This window comes from Neomonachus schauinslandi, chromosome 3, assembly GCF_002201575.2.
Source record: "Neomonachus schauinslandi chromosome 3, ASM220157v2, whole genome shotgun sequence".
NCBI lineage: Eukaryota > Metazoa > Chordata > Mammalia > Carnivora > Phocidae > Neomonachus > Neomonachus schauinslandi.
In genome coordinates, this window is record NC_058405.1 from 121,081,113 (window position 1) to 121,107,818 (window position 26,706).

At 36.6% G+C, this 26,706-nt stretch overlaps 1 protein-coding gene across 1 annotated transcript in view; it reads right to left on the reverse strand.

The window, feature by feature from the left end:
* The window catches only part of CCDC148 (coiled-coil domain containing 148), a 161,074-nt gene that overhangs the window by 47,518 nt on the left and 86,850 nt on the right, over positions 1 to 26,706 (reverse strand). The window contains exon 12 of the mRNA XM_021703273.1: positions 6,491 to 6,609. Coding sequence (XP_021558948.1) covers positions 6,491 to 6,609 — 119 coding nt within the window. The remainder of the gene's footprint in view (positions 1 to 6,490; positions 6,610 to 26,706) is intronic.

Sequence of the window (26,706 nt, forward strand, 5' to 3'; positions counted from 1 at the left end):
GAGATCTTTCTGAGATGATATAACATTTACATCATGATGTAAAACTGGACTGTAGCAATGGTTGTACAACTATAAATTTACTAAAAATCATTTAATTGTATATTGAAAACAAGAGAGTTCGTAATATATAAGTTGTTCTTCAATAAAGAGGTTTTTTTTTTTAAAGATTTTATTTATTTATTTATTTGAGAGAGAGAGGAGAGTGCAAGAGGGGGTAGGGTTAGAGGGAGAAGGAGACTCCCTGCCGAGCAGGGAGCCCGATGTGGGACTCGATCCCGGGACTCCGGGATCATGACCTGAGCCGAAGGCAGTCGCTTAACCAACTGAGCCACCCAGGTGCCCTAAAGAGGTTTTTTTTTAATGTTTAAAGTAGCAGGGTCAGTAGCTTCCCATAAAGCATTCTAAATTTTTGCACATTGTTATGGAAAGATGTGGAACATATACAAGTAGAAAAAATTGGAAACTATAAATAACCTTGCCTTTGGCAAATACCCTAATATTGACCAATTTATTGTTAGGACATCAAAAATGAAATGTAAACTATTTAGATAATGAAACCTGATCTCAAAACTTGTAGAATGCAGCCAAAGATACACAGAAAAAAAAAGGAACCTATAGCCAAATAAATTTATTAGAAAATAAAAGAGCTTGAAAACAAACTAAAGCTTTTAACCTAAGAGGATAGAAATAGCTCAATAATATTCAGGACCATGCTTCTTTCTTGGTCTTCCCTCAAACTCCACTCCCAATGAAACAAGTCATCATGTTTCACCTAATCTAAATACTTGATGAACATTTATCACCTCTGCATCCCCAATGCCACTTCCTAGTTCATACACTTTTCCTCACACAGCTACTAAAGAAAATTTATTTTTTTTATAATTTTTTTATTATGTTATGTTAGTCACCATACAGTACATCATTAGTTTTTGATGTAGTGTTCCATGATTCATTGTTTGCGTATAACACCCAGTGCTCCATGCAATACATGCTCCTCTTAATACCCATCACTGGGATCACCCATCCCCCCACTCCCTCCCCTCTAAAACCCTCAGTCTGATTCCTGGAGTCCATAGTCTTTCAGGGTCCGTCTCCCCCTCTGATTTTCCCCCCTTCATTTTTCACTTGCTTCTCCTAATGTCCTCCATGCTATTCCTTATGTTCCACAAATAAGTGAAACCATATGATAATTGTCTTTCTCTGTTTGACTTATTTCACTTAGCATACTAAAGAAAATTTAGAATCAGCTTCTTGGTCGTCAATTTCTATTTATTCCAAAATAATTTCCAAGCCTTCACCAGAAAAAAAAAAACAACAACTATGAAATCTTTTACAGAAGCTGAGAGAAGACTTGAACTGGAGAGCTATTCCAGAAGGATGATCCTAGATTGGAAATTAAATTTGGTGTGTATGTCAGCATTCTGTAACAAAACTTCAATGCAAACAATCAACAGGATTTTTTCAAAGTGAAATTTGACATAAGAATAAGATTTTTGAAAAGAATAATGAGTGAACACTTGCTCTATCAGATAGCAAAACAGATTAATTAAAACAGCACAGTATCGATGTAGAAATATAAATATAGATCAGTTTTTATTTAATCTAATCAAGAGTCCATATGGATATGAAAGTATAATTAGAAGTATAATATACAATAAAGGTGGCATTTCAACTCAGTGGGTTAGGATGAATCATTAAATAATTGGTGTTGAGAGAGTTGGCTATCAATTTAGACCAAAAAATGAAAGACACTTAGCTCATACCATTCCTGGAAATAAATTCCAGATGGCTAAATTTTAGAAGAAATGTGGATAATATATACTATTTAAAAAGAATTAGGTACATCTATTTGCAGGGGTGCCATGTATCATTTTGAAGTTTGTGCTTTGCAAAGGCGATGCTGGCCCAGGAGTATAAATAGGGAATGACATCCAGCTTTGTCACTGCTTGTCAAGCTGACTGCCATGGTTCAGAAGGGGGTCTTTTCCTAACTTTCTCTTCAGGTAGGGAATCTATGTACTTTGCCACCAGAATAGAGCACCTTTTCTAATTGGCAAAAAAACCTTATCTTCTAGTAGTAACCAATAAATAGTAGTTAATAGTAAATAGGTAATTTGTAGATACATAAATGCTTTTTTAAACACAAATGTTTGCTATAAACTGAACGTGTCCCTCTAAAATTCATATGTTGAAGTCCTAACCCCAATGTGATGGTGTTTGGAGATGAGGCCTTTGGGAAATAATTAAGTTTAGGTGAGGTCATGCGGGTGGGTCCTCAGGATGGGATTAGTGTCCTTATAAGAAGAGACACCAGAGAGCTACTGTCTCTCTCCCCACCTATGGGCACAGAGCAAGAAAGCACTTGTCTATAAGCCAGAAAGAGTTCTCCCCAGAAACTCACCATGCTGGCACCTTGATCTTGGACTTCCAGTCTCCAGAACTGTGAGAAAATAAATTTCTGTTGTTTAAGCCACCAGTCTATGGTACTTCGTTTGTTATGGCAGCTAGAGCTAATACAATAGTATTGTGTTATAAAAATTTTTTGGTTTTTTTTTTTTTTTTTTTGGTTTTTGTTCCTAAACTCATTTTTTGTATAGGTACATAGAAAGAGTATGTATGCATATGTATCAATAGACAACTGATAACAGAAAGGACTTCTAGAGAAGACATTGTATGAGAGTAGTGATCAAGGAACACTTTTGCTTTAACCTCATGTTTTGTTTTTAATAAAAATGTCCTCATTATTACATGTTTATCTAAAATATTAAATGCTTAAATATTTTGATACAATATTGTTAGAAGGTATCTTATGTTTTAAAAATTCAATTAATAGTAATCACTTGTATTTAATGTGTGCTACATTCAATACTTCTTTAATCCTTACAACACTCCTATGAAGTAGACACTAGATATGTCTTTATTGTACAAGGAAATTTAAGCACAGGGAAGTTGAATAACGTACCCAAAAGTCACAAAGCTATAAAGAATAGAGCCAGGATTCTAATGTCAACAACCTGATTAAAGAACCTTCCCTCTTAACTTCTCTAGCATGTTCAAAAAGAGAATAGGGCTTAGGAAATTAGGAGGTTAGTGGAAACTTTGGCAGAAACAATTTCAATAAAATAAAATCACTCTTAACTATATGAAACAAACTGAGGGTTGCTAGAGGGGAAGTGGGTGGGAGGATGGGGTAACTGGGTGATGGGCATTAAGGAGGGCACTTGATGGAATGAGCACTGGGTGTTATATGCAATGGATGAATCACTAAATTCTACCTCTGAAACCAATAATACACTATATGTTAATTAAATTTAATTTAGGTAAAAAATTTTAAAAATGAGGGTGAAATACAGATTATAACTGAGAAGGAAAACATAATAAATAAAATGAATCGCTATATCTTTTTATGTTGAACCACATGAAACTGTCAATACTTAACTATTTCTGACCTGCAGAAATGGAATTTTCTTATGGTTTGACCTAATATATCTGCTAATTTATGAATATTGTTTTCAAGAAACTTAGAATTAAAAAATAGAAGAAAATAAACAAGAGAAAAATTTAAACCCTCAAGGCCATGTGTGTGTGTTTTTAACAGATCTGGAGGCTGTTTCAAGCTTTTATTTTGATATTAAAAAAATGTGCCTCCAGTTAAAAAATTAAATATGAGATTTGTGAACTGTATTTCAGTAGTAGAGAAAAAGCAATTAGCCAAATTTCTTAGTGTCAGGGTGGTTATAAAAGAACACAACTTCTGGTTCTTGCCAGAAGCAAAAGCTACCAGCAGTTTTTACATGTTGAACTCCATCTCCCTAAGTCACAGAATGAGGACAATGCTTTCATCTACAACATTATCTGAAATTTTCTGGGAACTATTTCTTGATATATTATATTATCCTGATATTTTAATGACCTTCCTCACTGATTTCCCATTGGCATGCAAGTACTGGACTCATAATTATCCAAATCTACAACATTTCACATGAGTTTAACATACAGATCATAGACCCCTAAAAGTTGATAGCTCACTTAGCCCTCAGAAGCTGTCCAGTTCAATTTTACAAAGTACAAAGCAGAGCCTCATAGGGGTTAAATGAATGGTTTTGGCCAATTCATACACTATTCCAAGAAGATTTAAGGCTAAAACCTTGGTCCCCTGGTTCCTAGTCCTTAGTACTCTTTTTGCTATGTGTGATATGCCTATTTTTTCCTGTTATGTAATGTAGATTAATCTGGTTTTCCTTTTCTTCTTTTCAACTGGAGTTCTGAGTCAGCTAATCTTGATAATTATTGGAACAGGAAGCTAAAGACCGAAATGGCTCTGTAATCAAAGAAACTCCCTGGCTATGAGGGGAGATTCTATTAGAAGCATGTCTGCTATATGCTGGGACCTCACATCTGTTCTGTTTTTCCCACCCCCTTTAATTCCTGTGGCTCTCTCTTGTTTCCCCAGCATAGCTTCAGACTATCCAAGCAGCCTTTGACCTCCACCATTGTCTTGCTCTTTAGTGGGATTTTTGTCTCTGACCCATGGCATGACCTATCTGCTGGTTTCCACTTTATCTTGGTTTGTGCTTATTTGGCTGGTTTCTCACTGGCTGTTTCACCTCTTAGCCTAGAGCCTTGGCTTTGCTGTATTCTCAGTTTTCTCCATAATAGATTAAAGTGAACTCTAAAATCCTGAGATACCTAGAAAATGATGTAAATTTCATCCAGAAAATCCTTAGGAATTGCCTGGCATTTATGTGGAACTCCAGATTTACTCTGAAACCTTGGTGACTGGAGTTTGAGATAACTGTCCCACCCTTACAAAGGAAGCTTCCTAGATAAAAGTGAACCTCGTTGCATAAAATGGTTATATCTTCCAAGGTTATATATAAGTCTAAGGGGTAATTTTTATTTTGTATTTATTTTTTTTAAGATTTATTTATTTAGAGAGAGAGAGAAAGAGAGTGTGGGGAAGGGTCAGAGGGAGAGAGAATATCCAAGCAGATTCCTGCTGAATGTGGATCCCAGCTCAGGGCTCGATCTCACAAACCATGAGATCAGGACCTGAGCCAAAACCAAGAGTTGGAGGTTCAACTGACTGAGTCACTCAGGCACCCCTAAGGGGTAATTTTTAAATAGACTTAATTTTTAAAGCAGTTTTATGTTCACAGCAAAACTGAGCAGAAAGTACAGAGTTCCAGGCAAGTTTATTTTTTTAAATTGACTAACAGTAAACTTATTGTGACTTCTGTTATGAAACAAAAGAGCTATTCTTAATTTATCTCGTGAAAATCTACTCAGAAGCTAGCTAAACTAGATAACTATGCCAGTTACCAATTTGTTGTCTGACACAATGTTAAGCTATGTCAGAAAGGGGTTCTGGAGAGATGCTGAAGGAGGAAAGGGCTTTCTTTCCTGGTTCCAGTGTTGACCCCTTCTTGCTCCAACCATATGGCTGCCTGCTGCATGTGTGGGGAACTCCCAGTGGCACCTGTGCGCATGGAGTTCCAATGGCACCCAATGGTCAGTTTCCCATCAAATTTCAGAGGCACTCCCATGGTCAGATTCTCACTGAGTTTTGTAAGCATCCCAATGGTTGACTTCCAGCTGTGGCCTCCTACACTCACACAGGGCGTTTCCTGCTTGCCCAGTGACTGTGAACTAGTTCTGGTTGAGCCCATCTAAGAACTTCTCCACCATGCAGTCAGCCACAACCATGCCTTCTACAATAAGGTCTGAGTCCTAAACTTGGAGCCGGGGGGTGGGGGTGGGGGCTTCCATATTTGTTTCTTCTATGGGAAACTTCCTTCAGCCCTGGGGTTTTCTTTAAAGTTCTCTTTATCTCTTTATATAACAGAGGTTTTCTATTAGAATTAATAATTCTTTATCTTAAACTTTCCCTATTCAAATTACCGTGTTGTCTCTGTCTCCTCACTGACACTGATTGATACGGTAAACTTGGAAAAGTAATTTTAATTTCTCAGGATACTCATTCATAAAATGAGGACACTGGGTTAGTTGATCTCAAATGTCCTTTTCAGCTCTAAAATTACACCATTCCAAGAAATCCTCTGCGTTTTCCTACATAGGGTGCATTCTAAGTATACTAAAATGAATCACATATGCTGTATAATTGTGCATTGTCTTCCCCAGCCACAATCATAGTAAATGGGTCTCCCTTCTTATCAGAATAATGGTTTCCTCCTTCTATGTCAACATATTAAGTCACAGCAGCAGCCAGGATCATTTCATGCATACAGTGGGCAATCAAATACTATGAAATCATCTGTGAGGGTTTTAACTAGGAAGCTATCTAAGGAACTAAATGGCAAACTAGAGATTTGTGTATGAATATGAGAGACGGAAACACATTATAAGTATCATTTTATCTGTTTGTGAATATAAATACTGTAAGAACACATTAAGTATAGAAAAATGCTCCCTCTGATACTGTTTACTCTAACCACCTCCACTACTATGCAATTTAGGATTTTTCTTTTACCTTTCTCTGTCTTTCACTGATTGTTCAGCCATTAATTTCTTCAGTTCTTCCAGACGCTGAAGATCTCTCATTTCCATTTCTTGCCACTTCTGCTCTTTTTTAGCCCAGTATTTTCTTATCTACAGTATAAATGATACATAAAATTTAAATTAACAACAGATATGTCAAAATGAGGAGGAAAGTTATAACAACATATCCACTGGTTCATATGTTTAAATTTAAATGGCACTTTATCTTTTTCATTTCTTAGATCTGCCTACAGTATATTGACAACAGAAAAAAAAAATAAATGAAAACATGAAGGTACAAGTCCTAAGAAACTGCATGGTTTAACAATGCTGAAGTGGAAATGTAACTTATGCTGAGATCTAAAGTTTAAATCTATGGCTAAAATAATTGACTTTCAGGGAACCACAATAGAAGCATGATCTCTCTGTTACTCAAGAATATTTTTATCCCCTTATGATAATGCAGTCTTTAATAAATATCATTAAACCTATTTTTACTTTAACAGCATGAGTTTATTTATGCTAATGGACAGCAGGATGTTGAAAGCTTTATGCTTCTGGGGAAGTGGCAGGAGATAGGTGGGAGGAAGGAGAAGAAAAAATTAGCAGGGTTCTGATATATAGTAGTTCTGACTTATGTGGTAAAATAAAGGACAAATTTATCAAGCTCGAAAAGGTGAGAGCATTCTTAGTAAGCCTGTTTTACTTCCCTTCTCTGGAAATGGAGCCAGACTGAGAAAACTGAAAGTACTCATATGGATTTTCAGAGGGATGAAACCATTATTCAGGGTTCTCCTAGCTCCCCAGGTGGGGCAATTGAAGTTAATGTTTATTTGACAGAGGCCCCTTCAGCCACTCTGGCTTGCCATGTTGTGTGTGACTCAAGAGACTGGATCTTGCTGGAAAAAGTAGAGTACCTCAGTGGTGAATGATAGTGAGTGACTGCCAGCAGAAGGTCTCTTGTGGAAGACAGGTTAGCCACACCCCTCTTTTGAGAAGTGAATATGAAAAGCTAAATGGTTTCCAGACTTCCCCTAGCAAACATAGTCTCTGACCCCTGGGAGAACTAAAAGGAGCCCAAGCAACCTGGCCACAGCCATAGCAACTCTGCTGCAGAGCCTACAACACCAGCAGCCACAAGGGAGATGTCCACTCAATGAGTAGTGAATAACTGGATGAGCTCAAGGTATAACGATTTCACTCTAGAGATCATTGAGATTTGAATTTGGGGAGAACAGAGATGAAGTTAGAAAGGTAGCAGCACCAAAGATGGAGAGTGAAAGAGAGGGTAGGAGAGGCAGAGAAAGAAAACACTGACAAGGTGTGTTTTAGAGTCTTAACTGAGAAATTCCAGGGCATTCTATCAGTGCCAGATATGACAATGTTAACAATGATTATATCCTCTCCCTCTGGGGTTTAAGTGGTCTTTATTTTATGCTTTATACTTTTCTGTGTTACCTTATGTTTTGCAATGAATATGTATTTCTTTCATGATCAGAGAAAATAAAGCTACTTCAAAACTAAATTTTAAAAAAGAACAGATATTGGATTAAAGAGCATTTTCCCCTGGGCTCCAACAGACCAATGTTCGCTTATGCTCAGTGTTGGCCTTGGAGGGAAGTCAGTGGTTCTTTTGTCGACAATCCCTTGACTACAAGCAGACCAACCCCAGGTTGCTGGTGTCCTTGGATTGCAGACACTATTTGGTGCACTAGCCTCTGCAGGCTCTAGAATTAAGTCACACCTGAGGCTTTTGGCATCTCGGGATCAATTATTTCCATTCCCAACACTCTGGTATCCTCAGACATTACTACAGTGTGAGCCTCTCTCTCCTTCTCTCCCTCCCTCATTCTCTTAGGTGAGCATGATTTATTCTTTTTCAGTGCTTTCTACTGGACTCTCTGAAACCCCTGTGTCATCACACATAAAATCCTCTACATCTTCAACCTTCAGACCACTACATCATTGTTTTGACTGGAATTCTCTTGAGTAAAGGATGATTGTCTTCGATGCCCCATGTGCCAGGAAGCTGGGGAATGGTTTGGGCATTTTCCTCCTTGTTAACAGCTACTTTTACACCACAATGATAATCCTCTCATGTACAATGTCTTCTTCCTTTGATGTTAACTGTATCTGTATCACTTTCTAGTCCTTATGACTGGCATGTATGGATTTCCAGGTCATTCCCAAATATTCATCAAGAATTCAGATAGGCGGGTGACAGCCACACAGGACTTGTTGTCCCAAACAACCCTTTCTACTTTCCTACACAGCTTCAGCATCTGCCTGAATGCCCCTCCAACCTACTAATTTCACAGTTTTATGACTTCCTCCATTCCAGGGAGCTACCTCTTCCCCCAGGATTCTATTATCATCAAGGACATTTCAGTTCCAATCTGAAATCTTCAATTATAGCCATCAGTTCTATGACCAGAAACTACCCACTTCTTTTCTATCATCCTGTGTTCTGATTGTATACTTTTATTCTTCTAGTAGAGCCTTCATCACAAGGCTTTGCTAATTAATATGCTTCTTTCTCTCCCCCACTAGACTTCAGAAACGTGATTTGTTTATTTTGGCACTTCCAACATCAACTAAAGGGTCTAGACCATAGTATATAGCTAATAAACATTTGATTGATGAATGAATTACACAATTATAGAAACTTGCACCAAATTTATGGTTTCAACTGAATCTTCATTGACAACCAGCATTCCTTTTATGAATTCCTGGTTAATGCCTCTTAATTTCTCATGGCTATATTCCAAAGCCTGTTCACTATGTTAAGCTCCGTAACTGCCTTTCCTTCTTCACTTTTATCAGGAAAAAATGGAAGCTCTAAATGATACCTTCCTTGATGCCTTGCCCCTCAGAAGAAGAGATGTCTTTCCTTTGTACAAGATTTATCCCTCTCGGGCTCCAGATCCTACTCCCCAATTCCATCTTCTCCATAACCTTACTCCAATTTCTACCTCCCTACCTCTTGTACCTTCAATCTCTTGGTCTATGCTGCTTCCTTCTCCTTACATGGAAATATGTACAAATCTCACACATTTACAAAATTTAAAATAACTTTCTTTAGATTCCGAAGACTGTCCCTTCATTGTTCCCTTTTCAGTCAAACATCTTAGAATACTTACTCTTCTTCAATTTCACATCTCCTAATTTATTCCTCATCCATGACATTCCTACCTCTTCCTTCCTTCCAAATTCACTACTCTCACCAGTGACATATAAATGAGCAAACTAAATGATCCTTTTCAATCTTTATTTTACATAATGTCTCTGTGCATTTTATTCTGTCAACCCTTATCTATAGTCTTAAGATATTACTGACTTTGGCACTCATTTGTTCAACAAATATTTATTGAACACATGCTTTAAGCCAGATACTGTGCTGTGTACTTGGGATATGATGCTTAAAGAGAAATAAGACCTCTGCTTCATAGAGCTGGGACTTCTAGAAAGAGAGAGAGAAAGAGAATAAACACGTAAATGAATGAACAGAATATTACATGTGAAGTTCTAAGAAGGAAATAATTATAGTAATGATTTAGAAAAATTTGGGTAGAATTTTTATTAGAAGGCATATTTTTGTAATGACATTTGAATCAAAACTCGAAAGATGATTGTGAGACAATCATTGTGAAACAATGAGGGTGATCACTGCAGAAATGGGAGCTCTAGGTGCAACAGCATTGAGTGGGAAAGACCTTGTGCATTTTCAGGACTGGGAAGAAGCCAGTGCAGCTCAGCATGTGGTGTGAGTTAAGAATGGAGGTGAGATTAAGAAGCTAGCTGGGGGCTATGTGATTAGACGAGGATTTAAGTTCTAGAAACAAGGAAAAGCTATTGAAGAATTTAAAGCAGGGAATGACATGATCTGACTTACATTTTTAAGAGGTAGTTCTGGATATTGGGTGAAGAATGGATAGTAGAGGCGCAAAGGAGAAACAAAGAGACCAGATAGAAGAATAAGGCAAAAATGATCACTTGGACCAGGAAATGAAGGGAAGTGTTCAGATTTGAGATGGCTTTTGAGTGGAGCCAGACTGCTCACTAAGGGATTAGATATGAAGTTTGAAGAAAATGGGAATCAAGGATGATTCCTAGATTTTTGCTAGAGCAACCAGTTGAATGATGGTACCAATAACTGAGATGGAAGATTGGAAGAATAACAGGTTTGGGAAAGAAAGACAATCAGGGGCTCAGCATTGAACATTAAACAGTTGACATGACTATAAGACCTTGAAGTGAAGATTCCAAATAAACATATGGAGGGTACAGATGGAAGACTCAAGGGTTGATTCAGGGTTGGAGATCTAAATTAAGGAAATATCGACTTAAAATGGTATTTGATGCCACAGGACTAGATGAGATTTCTAGGGTGAGAGCATAAATAGAAGAAAATGGCCATGTACTTTCATTCCTATCTTCCTTTTGCAAAGTTTCTTAACTAGAATGACATCCTTTCCCTCTTCTACCTGTCAGTTTTACTCTACCCTTATTCTCAGAACAAAGGCCATCTCCTACTTGAATCATCCTCTGAACCCTCCAGGAAAAAATCTTAGCTCCATCCTTGGCACACCAATGACACTTGGTGAAAGTTTATTACTCTCCATTTTGTCCTGCCTTGAGTTCCTTGATTCTTTTTCATGAGGCTCTCCCACTGGATTGTTACTGATCTATTTAGGCATTTATTACATGCCCGGCGTGGTCTGCCCTGCCTGTAGTCTGCTAAATCCCTCCTACCCATTCTTTAAGACTCAGTTTTAGCATTGCTTTCTCAGCTTTCCTCCTTCTCCCTCTCCTCCAGACATAGATGTACCTTCTAAGGCACTATTTATGTATCCTTAGCATAGCATTTTCCATATTGGTCGGCATTATTCTTCTTTGTATTGTAGTACCTTGTATCATGTCTGACACAGGGCTTAGTTGATCATCATTAGGTGAGTGGAAGCTTCTTCTGGTCTCTGGCCTGAGAATAACAAAGCTGTGGATGGGAACAAGGCCAGCAGTTTTATTTGCAGGATGGTAAAGTCTGAACTAAGCACTTCCCTAAGGACAGTTCCATTCACTTTTTGACATTAGGAGCAGGAAGTTTGTGTCTAGAATTATTTGCTTTGAAAACCTCAAACTAAAGTTAAAGCTAAGGATATTTAGTTAGCCCTTTGGGACATTTGTCGAGACACAGATTTCAAACATCCTGTTTTTTACTTTTTGAGTGATTCTTAGAACATTCCAATGATAGGGAAATCAGAAAGTAAGTTCAAGTGGTAAGAGTTGAATTCAAAGTTTGTTCCTTGACTTTCACAGATGAGGTTTCTAGAAAAAGCTTGCTTTTCTGAAAAACAAAACAGGACTTAATTCCCCCCATCTCCTCTTATTATCTCAGATTCATATTGGATGTTTCCCTTTCATAGTCCTACAGTTTGCTCATTTTGGTGAAGTTAAGCCAGTAGAAGTGTAAATAAACCAAAGAAACTATTCTGTAAAATAATGCTATGCTAACTCTTCAAAGAGTTTGAGATCATTTTTATATCCCATCTTACCTTTCTAATCTTCCAAACAATACGTTTCCTATTAAAAACTCCACTAGGAAACAATGTTTATAGCATTAGAGTACCTCAAAGTTTAATTTTAAAAAACTTGGACTAATACTACACAACCATTAAATTATATTTTTTCACTCCTTCAGTCCAATAATTATTATAATTCAGCATGAAATAAGAATTTCTTGTTTACATGTAGAAAGCAAAAAGTTAGGACTAAAGCATTATAGAAGGAAGACAGTTTAGTTTCTGATTTCAAGCAATCTGTGTGACGTTGAATCTTTGAACAAATAAACTTCTATACTTTGCTCCCAGGTCATTATTTCAAAGGCCTTAGTGACTTATTCAGAAGGAGGTCACAATTCTTAACTAGATACATAAAATATATGAAATAGGAAGTTCAAAATATCCAGTTCCATTACTCATAAGCCATTGAGATAAGGGACTTTTAGTCCATTTTCTAGATTCTAATTTACTTAGCTAATTCTTTGCATCTTACAGATCTTTCTACTTTTGGTCTGGAATATGCACCCTCACAAAATAGTGATATTATTACATGTAAAAGCAGCAGGACCTCTTAAAAGTTTTTTTTTTTTACTTTACTTTTTTCCATTTGCTCCATTTAGATCAGCCTGTATCCCATAAAATTGCCACCAATCGAAGTATGACTATTCTTTCCCTACAATCAATTTGATAAGCATCTATATCTCATCACATAATCTTTCACACATTTGTGTGAATTTCTGAAAGGTAAGGAACATGCCTTACACTGTAATATTTATTTGTATCTAGTATTGCATCTTGCAAATGAGAAATACATGATATACCTCTGCTAAATGAATCCAGTGAAACACAACATGGAAAAGCAACATTGCACATAATACTTTTTTGTCTTTTTTCTTTTTAATTAACATATAATGTATTATTTGTTTCAGGGATACAGGTCTGTGATTCATCAGTCTTACGCAATTCACAGTGCTCACCATAGCGCGTACCCTTCCCAATATCCATCACCCAGCCACCCCATCACTCCCACCCCCCTCCACTCCGGCAACCCTCAGTTTGTTTCCGGAGATTAAGAGTCTCTTATAGTTTGTCTCCCTCTCTGGTTTTGTCAATACTTTTCTTATTTCAACTTATATAAATCCAAAACTACTAATAAAGAAACCAATTAAACAATAACAATAGACGATAAACAATCAGTGGTCCATTCCACTAAGTCATATGTGGGGTGGAAGTGCATTTAATCTCAAAAGAGCCTTGGGGTATGGTATTTCTCAAGTCAGATTGTCTATGACAGTCAGATTAAAGATTTTTTCTTCTTTTAAAGATGAACACTTTGTCACCTCTATCCTCAAAACCTTTCAGCCAAAATTATCTCTTCTATACTTTAAGGTATAGAGAGCTCTGTGGGCTTCAACCCAGGACCTGGTGAAGCTTCTGAATAAAAATTTGGCCCTAAAAGAATTAGTTTGCATGACATTCTTTATGCAAATATTTGAACACTCTATATGGGTAAGAAACCAAAATAGAAAGTCAAATTTGCAAACATCCTGCCTGGTTATTTGAATAGATCTCCTTTCAGTCCACAGTTCAGACTATTTGTATCCAGCTACTTATCAGTATCCTAAACTTGAACACTTTGCCACCAATCTCCAACCTGATAAACAAGTACATCCACCACTGGTAAGAGGGTAGATTGTCATACTCTTTCTGAAGAATAAATAAGAAAATCACTAGCAAAAGGCCTCAGGGAATAAGAAACAAAGTTTAAGAATTAATAAGCAGGGACATATGCAAAGATTTAGGTATCAGTATGTTCATTACAGCCTTAAAATGGTGAAAGGTTGGAAATAATTTAACACTCCAAAATAAGAAAGTGGTTAAATGCAATATTTCACATAATGAGACACTAGTAAACACTAAAAATTATGTGATAGGAAAACAGGGGAAAATATACAAGATTTACTGATAAAATTTTAAAAATAGGTTAAAAATAATATATGCAGTATGATTCTAGTTAAGTTAAATTCCCCATGTATGTTAAAAAAAAGAATATAAGGATGCTGCTAATAATTTTCTTTTGGTACTGGTTTAGGAATTGGAGTGACTTTTATTATTTTTTATTTATTTATTTATTTTTTATTATTTATTATTTTATTATTTTATTTTTATTTATTTTTATTTATTTATTTATTTATTTATTTATTTATTATTTATTTTATTATTTATTATTTATTGTATTCTGTGTGCTTGTTTGTATTTTCCAAACTATCTACAATGGACATAAATACTTCACAATTACAAAAGTATGTTTTTTGAAAATCTGGCCAAGAAAAATCAATATTTAGAAGGAACATCTAAGGGACATGACTATTATTCATTCCTGAAGTTTCCAAACTCTATTTCTATACCAAGTCAGATGACAGGAACATTGTATATCCCTGTATATAACATTTTCACTTCTTATCACCTTGCATGCAGCATCACTTTCACTTTCTAGAGAAAGTTGCACAGGACTATGGTTTAATTTTATATCATAGGCCTTATAAAGGTTGATGCAATATCATATGAGGATTGATTTAGATTCTTCTGTAAAGCAGTTCTACTAAAAATGCTATCCAGAGTGGTTTGCTTCCCTCTCCCCCAGTACATGCTGTCAGCTCCTGATGTGCTAGGATGTTGTCTATTATTAGCAAATAAGAGCTAAATGCTTCCTTTTAACTTTAACCATGTTCAATTACAGTGCCCCTTTTTAGTCTTGGTTTGCTGACATAACTATATTCCCATCCTCTTAATTTTTTGTGTTACATTCTCTTACTAATTTTCTATTTTAATGATTCTTAATAGGAAACAGATGGCATGCTTAAAATTAGAATAAATCAAGAAGAATATAATAAGGGGACAATTGACAAAGGAGGGTTGCAATTCAGGGAAATCATAAGACATCATGCAATAGCTGAGCTGCTTTACCACCCATTGACTAGAGTCAGAGAAAGCTGTGTGAGGAGGGCCACCTCACAGGAGGAGCTGAGAACTTTGGTGGAGGACACAGCTGGTCATCACAACTCTGCAGGGCTAGGAGCTGGGGAAACAACTCTCCCAACATCAGTCTCCTTTCTCATCTCCATCTCTAGTGTTCCATTTTGACTGAATCCAACCAGAAGCCAGAGGGCAAGGGAGTTGTACAAAACAACTGAAAAGAATGGAGAGTATGACACAAAGGGAGGCTGTTCAGCACAATAGTATTAATGCCTCTTATTATTAATTTGCTTGGAAGTAGGTGATATCTATATGCATAAAAAAATAACATAGATCTCTATTAGGTGGTGTTCACTTTGGTCACTTATGAGAGCATTTTTCAGTAGCAGAGCTGTCTACTTGAATTGGCAATAGCTGTTTTCTGCTGTGATGTAGTCTTTTTTTTTTTTTTTAAGATTTTATTTGACAGAGAGAGCACAGGCAGAAGGAGAGAGAGGGAGAAGCAGGCTCCCTGCCAAGCAAGGAGTCCGATGTGGGACTCGATCCCAGGACCCTGGGATCATGACCCGGGCCGAAGGCAGCCGCTTAACCAACTGAGCCACCCAGGCATCCCTGCTGTGATGTAGTCTTATATCCTTAGAACAGTGATGAGCCAAGAAAGTGTTCTGAGGTAAACACATTAGTTATCTTCCTCTTAATTGAAATGCCAGGTGGATTAAAAAATAACTGTCATGTCTTCTTTAGACGTAAGGTTTATTTTCAGTATGGGCATTGAAATATTACATAATGATCATGTCATATGTTGATATTGCTAAAATGAATTTGTCTGTAATCTTGTTTAATTTCTCTCTTTTCACTATGCATTAGGAAGGGAGTATATATACTGAGGATGTTGTATTTCACAGCCTGAGGTGTCACAGAGAGTGAAAAGTGAAAAGTAATCAAACCTCAGAGTCATTCAATCATAACTTCTTAGAGCTGAGGTGATTTTAGCAATCATTTAATCCAAACACCTCATTTCACAATTGAGGAGGCAAAATCCCACAGAGCCTGCGTAACTTGCCCAAGGTCACCCACCTTGTTAGGGCCTCCTAGTTTGGCATATTTTCCTCTATACCTCAGCATTAAAGTACAGTTGTATACTGCTCGTTCATTATATTCATTCATTCAACCAATATTTGTTGAGTGCCTTCTGCCAGGCACTGGAGATACAACGATGAAAATAGACAAACCCCTCTCTTTTATGGACCTTACATTCTAGAAAAGAAAGAGAAAACAGCCAACAAATAAATAGATGGGTGCCAGGTGGGATTATAAGTGCTAAGAAAAAAATAAAAGTAGGGCAAATGGACAAAATGACAGAAAAAGAGGATGCTATTTTAAGTTTGGTAATTGAGGATGAACTTTCTCTTTGATAACATGATATTGGAGTGGCACCTTGAATGAAGTGAGAGTGAGTTATGCAGACATCTGGAAGAGTAGTCTTCCAGGCAACGGGAACAGCCAATGCAGAAGCCTAAGAGGACATGCACCAGGGTGTTGGAAGAGGAGGTAGATTGGTACGGCTGGCACAGGATGAGTTAGGGGAAAAGTGGCAGGATATAAGATCCAAGAGATATAGAATGTAGTGTAAGAAGTGACATCTCTGACCGCTGTGTGGAAAATAGCCTGGAGAAGGGAGTAGGAATGCAAAAGGAGGAGGCAGAGAAATTAAGAGTTAAGAAGTTATTATAATAGCTTCGATTTAAAAGGTAGAACCTTTATTTGTGACAATAGGTGAGGGTATCAGTAGGAGGTGTGCAGGGGAAAAGTAAGAGTCAAAGATAATATCAACGCTTTTGGCCAGAGCACTGGGAGAAGAGGTTTCCATCTGTTGAGAAAAAGAAAACTGGGGAAGGAGCAGGTCTGCAGGGAAAAACAAGAACACATTTTGGGTATACTAGTTTTGAGGCAATGGGATGTATGAATTTGGAGTTCAGGAGCGAAGCCTAGACCAGAGATGTTAATTGCTTTTTGTCAGCATATAAATGACATCTAAATAATATTGCATTGATTGAGATCACCTAGAAAGTATATATACTTAGAGGACTGAGCCTTCAGGGCACTCCAAGGCCCAGAAGTTAGAATGATGTGGAGGATCCATCGAAGTTTATTGAGAAGGAGAAACCAGTGAGGTAAAAAGAGCAAAGTGAGATAAAAGCAGAGAGAATGGCTTCTTGGGAGCCAAGTATCAAGTTTTCCAAGGAGGAGGTGGTGATCACTTCTGTCTTAATAGTTCAAGTAAAGTGAGGACTGAGAACTGACTCCTGGAATGAGCAACATGGAGATCAATTATGACCTTGGTAAGCACAGCTTTGCTGGAATGGAGGGACAAAATAGCCCATGAGAGAATGAATGGAAAGAAATTGGAGACAGTGTGTAGACTATAGAATGGTACAATGTCTAAGGGAGGGGGTTTGGGGTCAAGGGAGAATATTTTTTTTTTAAAAAATAGAAGTCATAATGGCATATTTGTAGGTTAATAGGAAAGATCTAAAAGAGAAGAGAGAAATGGTGGTGGGAGAGAGATTGGGATGACCTTGAATAGGAGAGAGGGGATAGGGTGCAGTGCATAAATGAATGGGCTGGCTTTAGGAGCACAGATACATCATGCATTGTAAAAGGGAAGGTGGGTAACGGGTATGAATTCTGATCAGTTGGTAGATGTGATTCTGGAAGCCTGTGGAGATTCTCTTGTTAAATAAGATACTGATAGGTAAAAAAAAAAAAAAATCACATCAAAATCATTATTTTCTTTAGTCTACTTAACAAAAGAACAGCACCAAGGAAGCAATGAAGATGGTTTTTTAATCCATTCATAACACCCACTTGACACTTCAATTGTGATCAAACTATAATGGTGTATGTAAGTGATGAATCACCAAATTCTACACCTGAAATTAATATTGTACTGTATGTTAGCTAGCTGGAGTTTAAATAAAAACTTGGGGAAAAAATCTATAATTGTGTGGTTTGTTATAAATTGTTTAGCCATAGTGGTTCATTAAGCCAAGGAGAGAAATCCTGAGGGAATATTAAGACGAGTAAGGAGACTGACAGAGTGAAACTGTTTGCACATATAGAACAGCAACAAATACTCCTAGTAAGCAGACTACTAAAGAGTTTTAAAATTATCAGTTTCCTGTCTATTTAGGAATTCTGAGTAAACTAGGACAGGACCAAAGCAATGAAAATGACCCTAAAGCAAGTAGTTTAAAACTGAGTTTTCTCAAAATTTATTAATCACAAAATTAACAGCAAACAGTAAACAGCAATCACAATGGTGCACAGCATAGCACAGTGTTTAGAATCATGAACTATGGAGTTAGCCCTCCTGGGTTCAAACTCTGAACCTCTTTATGGCTGTATGACTTTGGGGGAAATTATGTACCTTCTAGGGTCTCAGTTTTTCTTTTATAAAATTAAGATCATATTAGTACCTTGCCCTTAGGGTTGTCAAGAAGATTAAATGAACATAGAACAGTGCTTTGCATGAAGCAAGCACTATATAAATGTCTATTAAATAAATCAAATCACCATGAATAACCAAGACCTAGACAGAAAATATAGCCAAAAATTGATACCTGGAGTTAATTTAAAAATATTTTTAAAACTGCCTATTGAAAAATCTCTTCCAGAGAAATATACAGCTGGCTCTTCATGATCCAGGCTGCTTTTTTTTTTTTCCCCGCTCCATCTGACTTTTTCCTAAAACTGTGTCCTGACAAAGAATAGGAAGATTCTATCATCAAGTTTTTGTTTTTGTTTTACTTTTTAAAGAGAAGTTCTAGTAGAAAATTTCACTTTTTTCCCCAGTTTTATTGAGAAATAATTGGCATACATCCTTGTACAAGTTTAAGGCATACAGTATGATGGTTTGATTTACATATATTGTAAGATGATTACCATAATAGGTTCAACTAACATTCAATTTCTCATATAGATAGAATAAAAAGAAAAGAAAGAAGAAAGAAAGTTATCTTACAACTGGAAGTTTGTACCTTTTGACAATCTTCCTCTAATTTCCCCTCCTACCACCCCCTCTTGTGATCATAAGTCTGATCTCTCTATCAGAGTTGTTTTTTTTAATATTCTACACATAAGTGAGATCATACAGTATTTGCCTTTCTCTGAATTCATTTAGCATAATTACTTTCTCTGACTACACTTAGCATTATGATTTCACTTTCTCTGTCTTACTTCATTTAGCATAATGCATTCAGGGTCCATCCATGTTGTTGTAAATGGTATATTTCCTCATTCTTTTTTTTTTTTAATTTTTTATTGTTATGTTCATCACCATATATTACATCATTAGTTTTTGATGTAGTGTTCCATGATTCATTGTTTGTTATATTTCCTCGTTCTTAATGGCTGAATAATATTCCATTATATATATACCATGACTTCTTTATTCATTCATCCATTGATGGATACTTAGGTTGTTTCCATGTCTTGACTATTGTAAATAATGCTGCTTTGAACATGGGGGTGCAAATATCTTTTTGAGTTAGTGTTTTTGATACCTTTGGATATAGCCCCAAAAGTGGAATTTCTGGATTATATGATAGTTCTATTTTTAATTTTTTTTTTTAAGATTTTATTTATTTATTTGAGAGACAGAATGAGAGAGAGAGCACATGAGAGGGGGGAGGGTCAGAGGGAGAAGCAGACTCCCTGCTGAGCAGGGAGCCCGATGTGGGACTCGATCCTGGGACTCCAGGATCATGACCTGAGCCGAAGGCAGTCGCTCAACCAACTGAGCCACCCAGGCGCCCTATTTTTAATTTTTTGAGGATCTTCCATACTGTTTTCCATAGTGGCTGTACCAATTCATAATATCACCAACAGTGCACAAGGGTTCCCTTTTCTCCACATCCACACCAATGTTTGTTACCTCTTGTCTTTTTGATGGTGGCCATTCTAAAGAGCATTAGGCGATATCTCATTGTGATTTTAATTTGCATTTCCCTAATGACTAGTGATGTTGAGCATCTTTTCATGTACCTCTGGCCTTTTATATGTCTTCTTTGTAGAAATGTCTATTCAGATCCTTTAAAAATGCCTAATTTTTAAATTGGGTTGTTTTGTTTTTGCTGTTAATTTGTATGAGTTCTTTATATATTCTGGATATTAACTTTTTATCAGATATACGGTTTGCAAATACTTTTTCCCATCCCATAGGTTGTCTTCTCACTTTGTTGGTGGTTTCTTTTGACTGTAGAAGCTTTTTAATTTGATGTAGTACCACTTGTTTATCTTTTGTTGCTTGTGCTTTGGTATCATACTGAAAAATCATTACTAAGACCCATGGCAAGGAGCTTTGTTCCTATGTTTCCTTCTAGGAGTTTCACATTTTCAGGTCTTATATTTAAGTCTTTAATCCATTTTGAGTTAATTTTTGTGAGTGGTATAATATATGGTTCCAGTTTCATTCTTTTACATGTGAATATCCAATTATCCCAGCTACATTTATTGAAGAGACTGTCTTTTCTCCAGTGAGTATTCTTGGCTCTTATCAAGTATTAGCTGACCATATAGGGTTGGGTTTATTTCTGGGCTTTCTATTTTGTTCCATTAGTCTATTTGCTTATTTTTATGCCAGTACCATAATGTTTTGATGACTATAGCTTTATAGCATAGCTTGAAATCAAGAAGTATGATACACCTCCCGCTTTGTTCTTTCTCAGATTTCCTTGGCTATTCAGGGTCTTTTGTGGTTTCAGGAGAATTTTTCTACTCCTGCAAAAAATGCCATTAGACTTTTGATAGTGATTGCACTGAATTTATAGATGGCTTTCAGTAGTATTGACATATTAACAATACTACTTCTTCCAATCCATGAACACAAGATACTTTCCATTTGTGTCTTCTTCAATTTCTTTCATCAGTGTCTTGTAGTTTTTAGCATGAAGACATTTCACCTCATTAGTTAAATTTGTTAAGTATTTTATTGTTTTTCATGCTTTTGATGCTACTGTAAATGGGATCGATTTCTTTGTTTTTAAAAATTTCATTTCTACTGTATAGAAATGCTATTGATTTTTGTATGTTGATTTTGTATCCTGCAACTTTACTAAATTTACTGATTAGATCTATCAGTTTTTGGCTGTCTCTAGGATTTTCTATATATAAAATTATGTTGTCTGCAAATAGAGACAATTTTACTTCTTTTCCAATCCTGATGCCCTTCCCTCCTTCCCTCCCTCCCTCCCTTCCTTCCTTTCTTTCATTGCCTGATTGCTCTAACTAGGACCTCCAGTACTATGTTGAATAAAAGTATAAGAATGAGAATCCTCTGTTTTTCCTGTATTAGAGGAAAAACTTCCATCCTTTCACCATTGAGTATGATGTCAGCTGTGGGCTTGTCTTATATGGCCTTTATTATGTTGAGATATGTTCTCTCTATGCCTGATTAAGAGTATTTATCATGAATGGATGTTGAATTTTGCTGAATACTTTTTGTGCATCTATTGAGATGATCATATAATCCTTTTCTTTCATTCTATTACTGTGATGTATCACATTGGTTGATATGCATATGTTGAAACATCTTTGCATCCCAGAGATAAATCCCACTTGATCATGGTGAATGATACTTTAAATGTACTGTTAAATTTAATTTGCTAGCATTTTATTGAGAATTTTGTCATCTACATTCATGAGGGATATTGACCTATGGTTTTCTTTTCTAGTAGTGTCCTTTTCTGATTTTGGTATCAGGATAATAATGGCCTCAAAAAATGAGTTTGGGAATGTTCTCTCCTCTAAAAATTTTTGGGAAGAGTTTGATAAAGATTGGTGTTAATTGTTCCTTAAATATTTACTAAAATTCAACAGTGAAGCCACCTGGTCCTAGGCTTTTCTTCATTGGGAGATATTTTATTCCTGATGTAAACTTCTTATTAGTAATTGGTCTATTCAGATTTACTATTTCTTCCTGATTCAGTCTTGGTAATTTGTATGTTTCTAAGAATTTTCCCATTTCTCCTAGGTTGTCCAGTTTTTTGGCATATAATTGTTCATAGTAGCCTCTGATGATCCTTTTCTTGTCTGTGGTATCAGTTGTAATGTCTCCTTACTCATTTATAATTTTGTTCATTTGGGTCTTCTCTCTTTTTTCCTTAGTTAGTCCACCTAAGGGTTTGTCAATTTTGTTTCTCTTTTCAAGAACCAACTCTTAGTTTGGTTAATTTTTCAATTATTTTTCTGTTCTCTATTTCTGTTCTAATCTTTATTATTTCCTTTCTTCTGCTAATTTAGGCTCATTTTGTTTTTCTTTTTCTAGTTCCTTAAGGTGTAGAGTTAGGTTGTTTACTTGGGATATTTCTTGCTCCTTAATATAGGCACTTATTGGTATTAACTTCCCTCTAAGAACTGCTTTTGCTATGTCCCGTAAGTTCTGGTATGGTAAATTTCTATTTTCATTTGTCTCAAGAAACTTTATTTCCTCTTTAATTTCTTCTTTGATTCATTGGTTATTCAAGAGAGTATTGTTTAATTTCCATGTCTTTGTGAATTTTCCAGTTTTCCTCTTGTTATTGATTTCTAATTTCATGCCATTGTGGTCAGAGAAGATACTTGCTACAATTTTAACCTTCTTATATTTGCTAAGATTGTTCTGTGGCCTAACATATGGTCTATCCTAGAAAATGTTCCATGTGCTCTTAAGAAGAATGTGTATTCTATTGTTGGATAGAGTGTTTTGTATATGTCTTTTAGTTCCATTTGATCTACAGTATTGTTCAGATCCACTGTTTCCTTATTGATTCTCTGTTTGGAAATCTATCCATTGTTTAAAGTAGACTATTAAAATGTCCAACTATTATTGTATTACTGTTTATTTCCTCTTTTAGCTTTGTTAGTTTTTGCTTTACATATTAGGTGCTCCAATGTTGGGTGCATAAATATTTACAGTTATATCATCTTGATGTCCTAAACCCTTTATCATTATATAATGACTTTCTTTGCCTATTTTTACCATTTTAAGTTTAAAGTCTATTTTATCTAAAGTAAGTATAGCTACTTTGGGAGTTTTATTTGTTTGTTTAGTTTTTTATTGTTTGGTTGGGTGGCTTTGGTTATCATTTGCTTGAAATTTCTCTATCCATCCCTTCACTCTCAGTCTATATGTATCCTTAAGGCTAAAAAGAGTCTCTTATAGGCAGCATATTGTTGGGTCTGGTTTTTTAATTTTTTTTATTAAATCCATTCAGCCATTATATGTCTTTTGATTGGGGAATTTAATCTGTTTACATTTAAAGTAATTTTTGATAGGTAAGAACTTACTATTGTCATTTTGTTAATTGTTTTCTGGTTATTTTGTAGATCCATTGTTCCTTGTTTCTTATCTTTCTCATTTTTTTTGAGTTTTGATGTCTTGGTATTGATATGTTTTCACTTCTTTATCATGTTCTTTTGTGTAATTACTACAAGATTTTCCTTTGTGGTTATCATGAGGCTTACATAAAATATATTAAATTTATTTATTATTTTATTTTTTTAAAGATTTTATTTATTTATTTGTCAGGGAGAGAGAGAGAACAAGCACAAGCAGGGGAAGCAGCAGGCAGAGAGAGAAGCAGGCTCCCTGCTGAGTAGAGAGCCTGATGTGGGACGCTGGGATTATGACCTGAGCCAAAGGCAGACGCTTAACCGACTGAGCCCCCAAGGTGTCCCTATTAAATTTATATTAAACCTATTTTAAACTGAAAACGACTTAACTTCAATAGAACTAATATATTTTACACATTTACTTCTTTTCTCCCTCATACTTTAGGTTATTGCTGTTACAATTTACATGTGTTTTCTTTGCATTGTGTAACTAATAACAGATCATTGTATTGATTTTTTCCATATTTTTTTAACTTTTAAACTAGAATTGTGAGTTATGAACCACTATTACCATATTGCAGAATCTAACAATGACTATATATTTACCATTGCCAGTGAAATTTATGCTACTTTTTTGGTGTTTTTATGATGTTAATTAGCATTCTTTTCTTCCACTCAAGAATTCTCTTTAGTATTTCTTGTAAGGCAAGTCTGGTAGTAATGAACTCCCTCAGCTTTTGTTGTTTGGGAGTCTTTATTCCTCCATTTCTGAAGGACAGCATCACTGGGTATAAAACTCTTAATCGACAGTTATTTTCTTTCCATTTTTTGGAATGTCATCCCATTGTCTCCTGGCCTGAAATGTTTGTATTGAGAAATCCACCTATAGTCTTATCAGTTCCCTTATATGTAATTTCTCTCTTTTTTCTTGCTGCTCTTAAAATTCATTGTCTTTGACTTTTGACAATTTATTTATCATGTGTCTCAATGTAGCCCTATTTTGGTTCAACCTATTTGGGGTCTTTTGGGACTCATGGATCTGGATGTTCATCTCTCTTCCCAGGTTTGAGAAGTTTTTAGCCATTATTGCTTTAAATATATTTTCTGTCCCTTTCTTCTTCTGTTTTCATTTTGGAATTCCCATAATGTGAGTATTATTTCTTTTCATCACATCCCATAACTTCCATAGGCTTTCTTTATTCTTTTTCATCTTTTCCTTTTTCTCCTCTAACTAGGTGGTTTCTAACGTCCTATCCTCTCTGTTGCTGAATCTTTCTTTTGCATGGTGGAGTCTACTTCTGAAACATTCTGTTGAGTTCTTCAGTTCAGTTGCTGTGTTTTTAACTTGAGAATTCCTGTTTGTTTTGGTTTGGGTTTTTTTTTTGGTTTGTTTGTTGTTTTTATTTATTTTTATTTTTTTTTAAGATTTTATTTATTTATTTGACAGAGAGAGACACAGCAAGAGAAGGAACACAAGCGGGGGGTGGGGTGGGAGAGGGAGAAGCAGGCTTCCTGCCAAGCAGGGAGCCCAATGTGGGGCTTGATCCCAGGACCCTGGGATCATGACCTGACCTGAAGGTGATGCTTAACAACTGAGCCACCCAGGCACCTCTGTTTTTGGGGGGGTTTTTTGTTGTGTTTTGTTTTGTTTTGTTTTTTTGATGGTTGCCATATCCTTGTTGAGCTTCTCATTTTGCTTATGCACTGTTTTCCTAATTTTGTTTAGGTGTCTGCATTTTCTTGTACTTCACTAAACTCCCTTAAGAGGATTATTCTGAATTTCTTCTTTGAGAGTTCATAGATCTCCCTATCTTTAGGGCCAGTTATTAGAGTTTTATTAGTTTCTTTTGGTGGTGTCTTATTTATGTGATTCCTTATGTTGGTTTCTGTGCATTTTTGTAATGGAGCTTCTCTTGCAGACTTTATAGATTTGCTTTGGCAGAGACAGTTCTTCACCAGTCAGCTCAGTTTGGGTTTCTGAGTGTGTCTACTGGTAATGTCTTTGGGCAGGTGGGGCTTACTATTATGGCCTATTTTGGGGTGAGAGAACTATTCAAGCTCTGAGGACAGGGATGGGGGTGTGCCGTTGACTGAGAACATTTAAATAGGGCTTCTGGCTTGGTTCCCTACACAAGTGAGGCTGTAGGATGGGCTCCACAGTTATTTGAATTCTCTGGTCAGGCTTACCAGATGGTTGGGACTGGATACATTATTCAGTAATAGATGGAGCTACGAATTAGCTTCCCTGCACTGTCAGGGCAGCAGGACAGGGCCCTGTACAGCTCCTTGCTGGAGAACCAAATCTGTCCTGACTATGCACTGAATTCCCTGGTCAAATGAGGCCACCAGTTTACTTTGCAGATGAGGGAAGCCACAGGATGTTCAAGTGCCACTATATGCAGGGCTGTTGAATCATCTATGCAACTTCTCATGTGCTCTGGTTAGGTTCCCTGGTTGGACAGGCTAAAGGTTATATATAACAATAATCAGGGCTATGAATTAAATCCCCTTCCCTGACACAGTGGGAGAAGCAGCTCTAAAACTGTGTCTTATCTTAACTAAAGTCAACCCCCACCACAAGTTCCCTGACTATTGCCTTTGCTCTGCAAACCATCAGCTCTGCTGCCCTTCTCTCAACTCGAATACCAGTAGGCCACACAGCTTTCAGGTGTTTTCACCAGCCCTTCTGGTCAGATGAGGCTGGAAGACACTTTCCACAGTAGATTGGCTGTGTCTTAGCTCCCTTGCCTGAATGTGAAGGAGGGGATGCTCCTGGCTGCACTCAAATGCCCAAACAGGCTCTCTAGTTGGGAAGGTCCAGGAGCTACCCTCTGACTTGTCTATGAATGAATCCTCCTGCCTGTGCATAGCACAGGAAGCTTCCATGCTCCGTACTGGCTTTGTTCTGGGGCTATCCACTCTGTCTACCCACCTCTCAGTTCAAGTGTCACTGGACCACACAGCTTCCAGAAATTGTTACAATCCCTTTTGGTTAAATGAGGCTCTAAGGTACTTTCCATAGTGGGTGGGGCTGTGACTCAGCACCTTGACTGGACGTGGGTAAACCAGGCTCTAAGGTGGGCAAAACTATTTGAGGATCCAAATTAGGCAGATCTGTACCCACAACTTGGTACTGCCGATGAGCAAAACTGCTATTGTGATTACTCTTTGGACACTGTGGGTATGAACTCAGTTTGCCAAGATCTGTGTGCTGGTTGTTGCAAGCCCCACCCCTAACCTTCTCCATCACAGATCCCTAAGTAGCTGGGCCCCTGCAGATTCTTCTGCACTCCCTGATGTA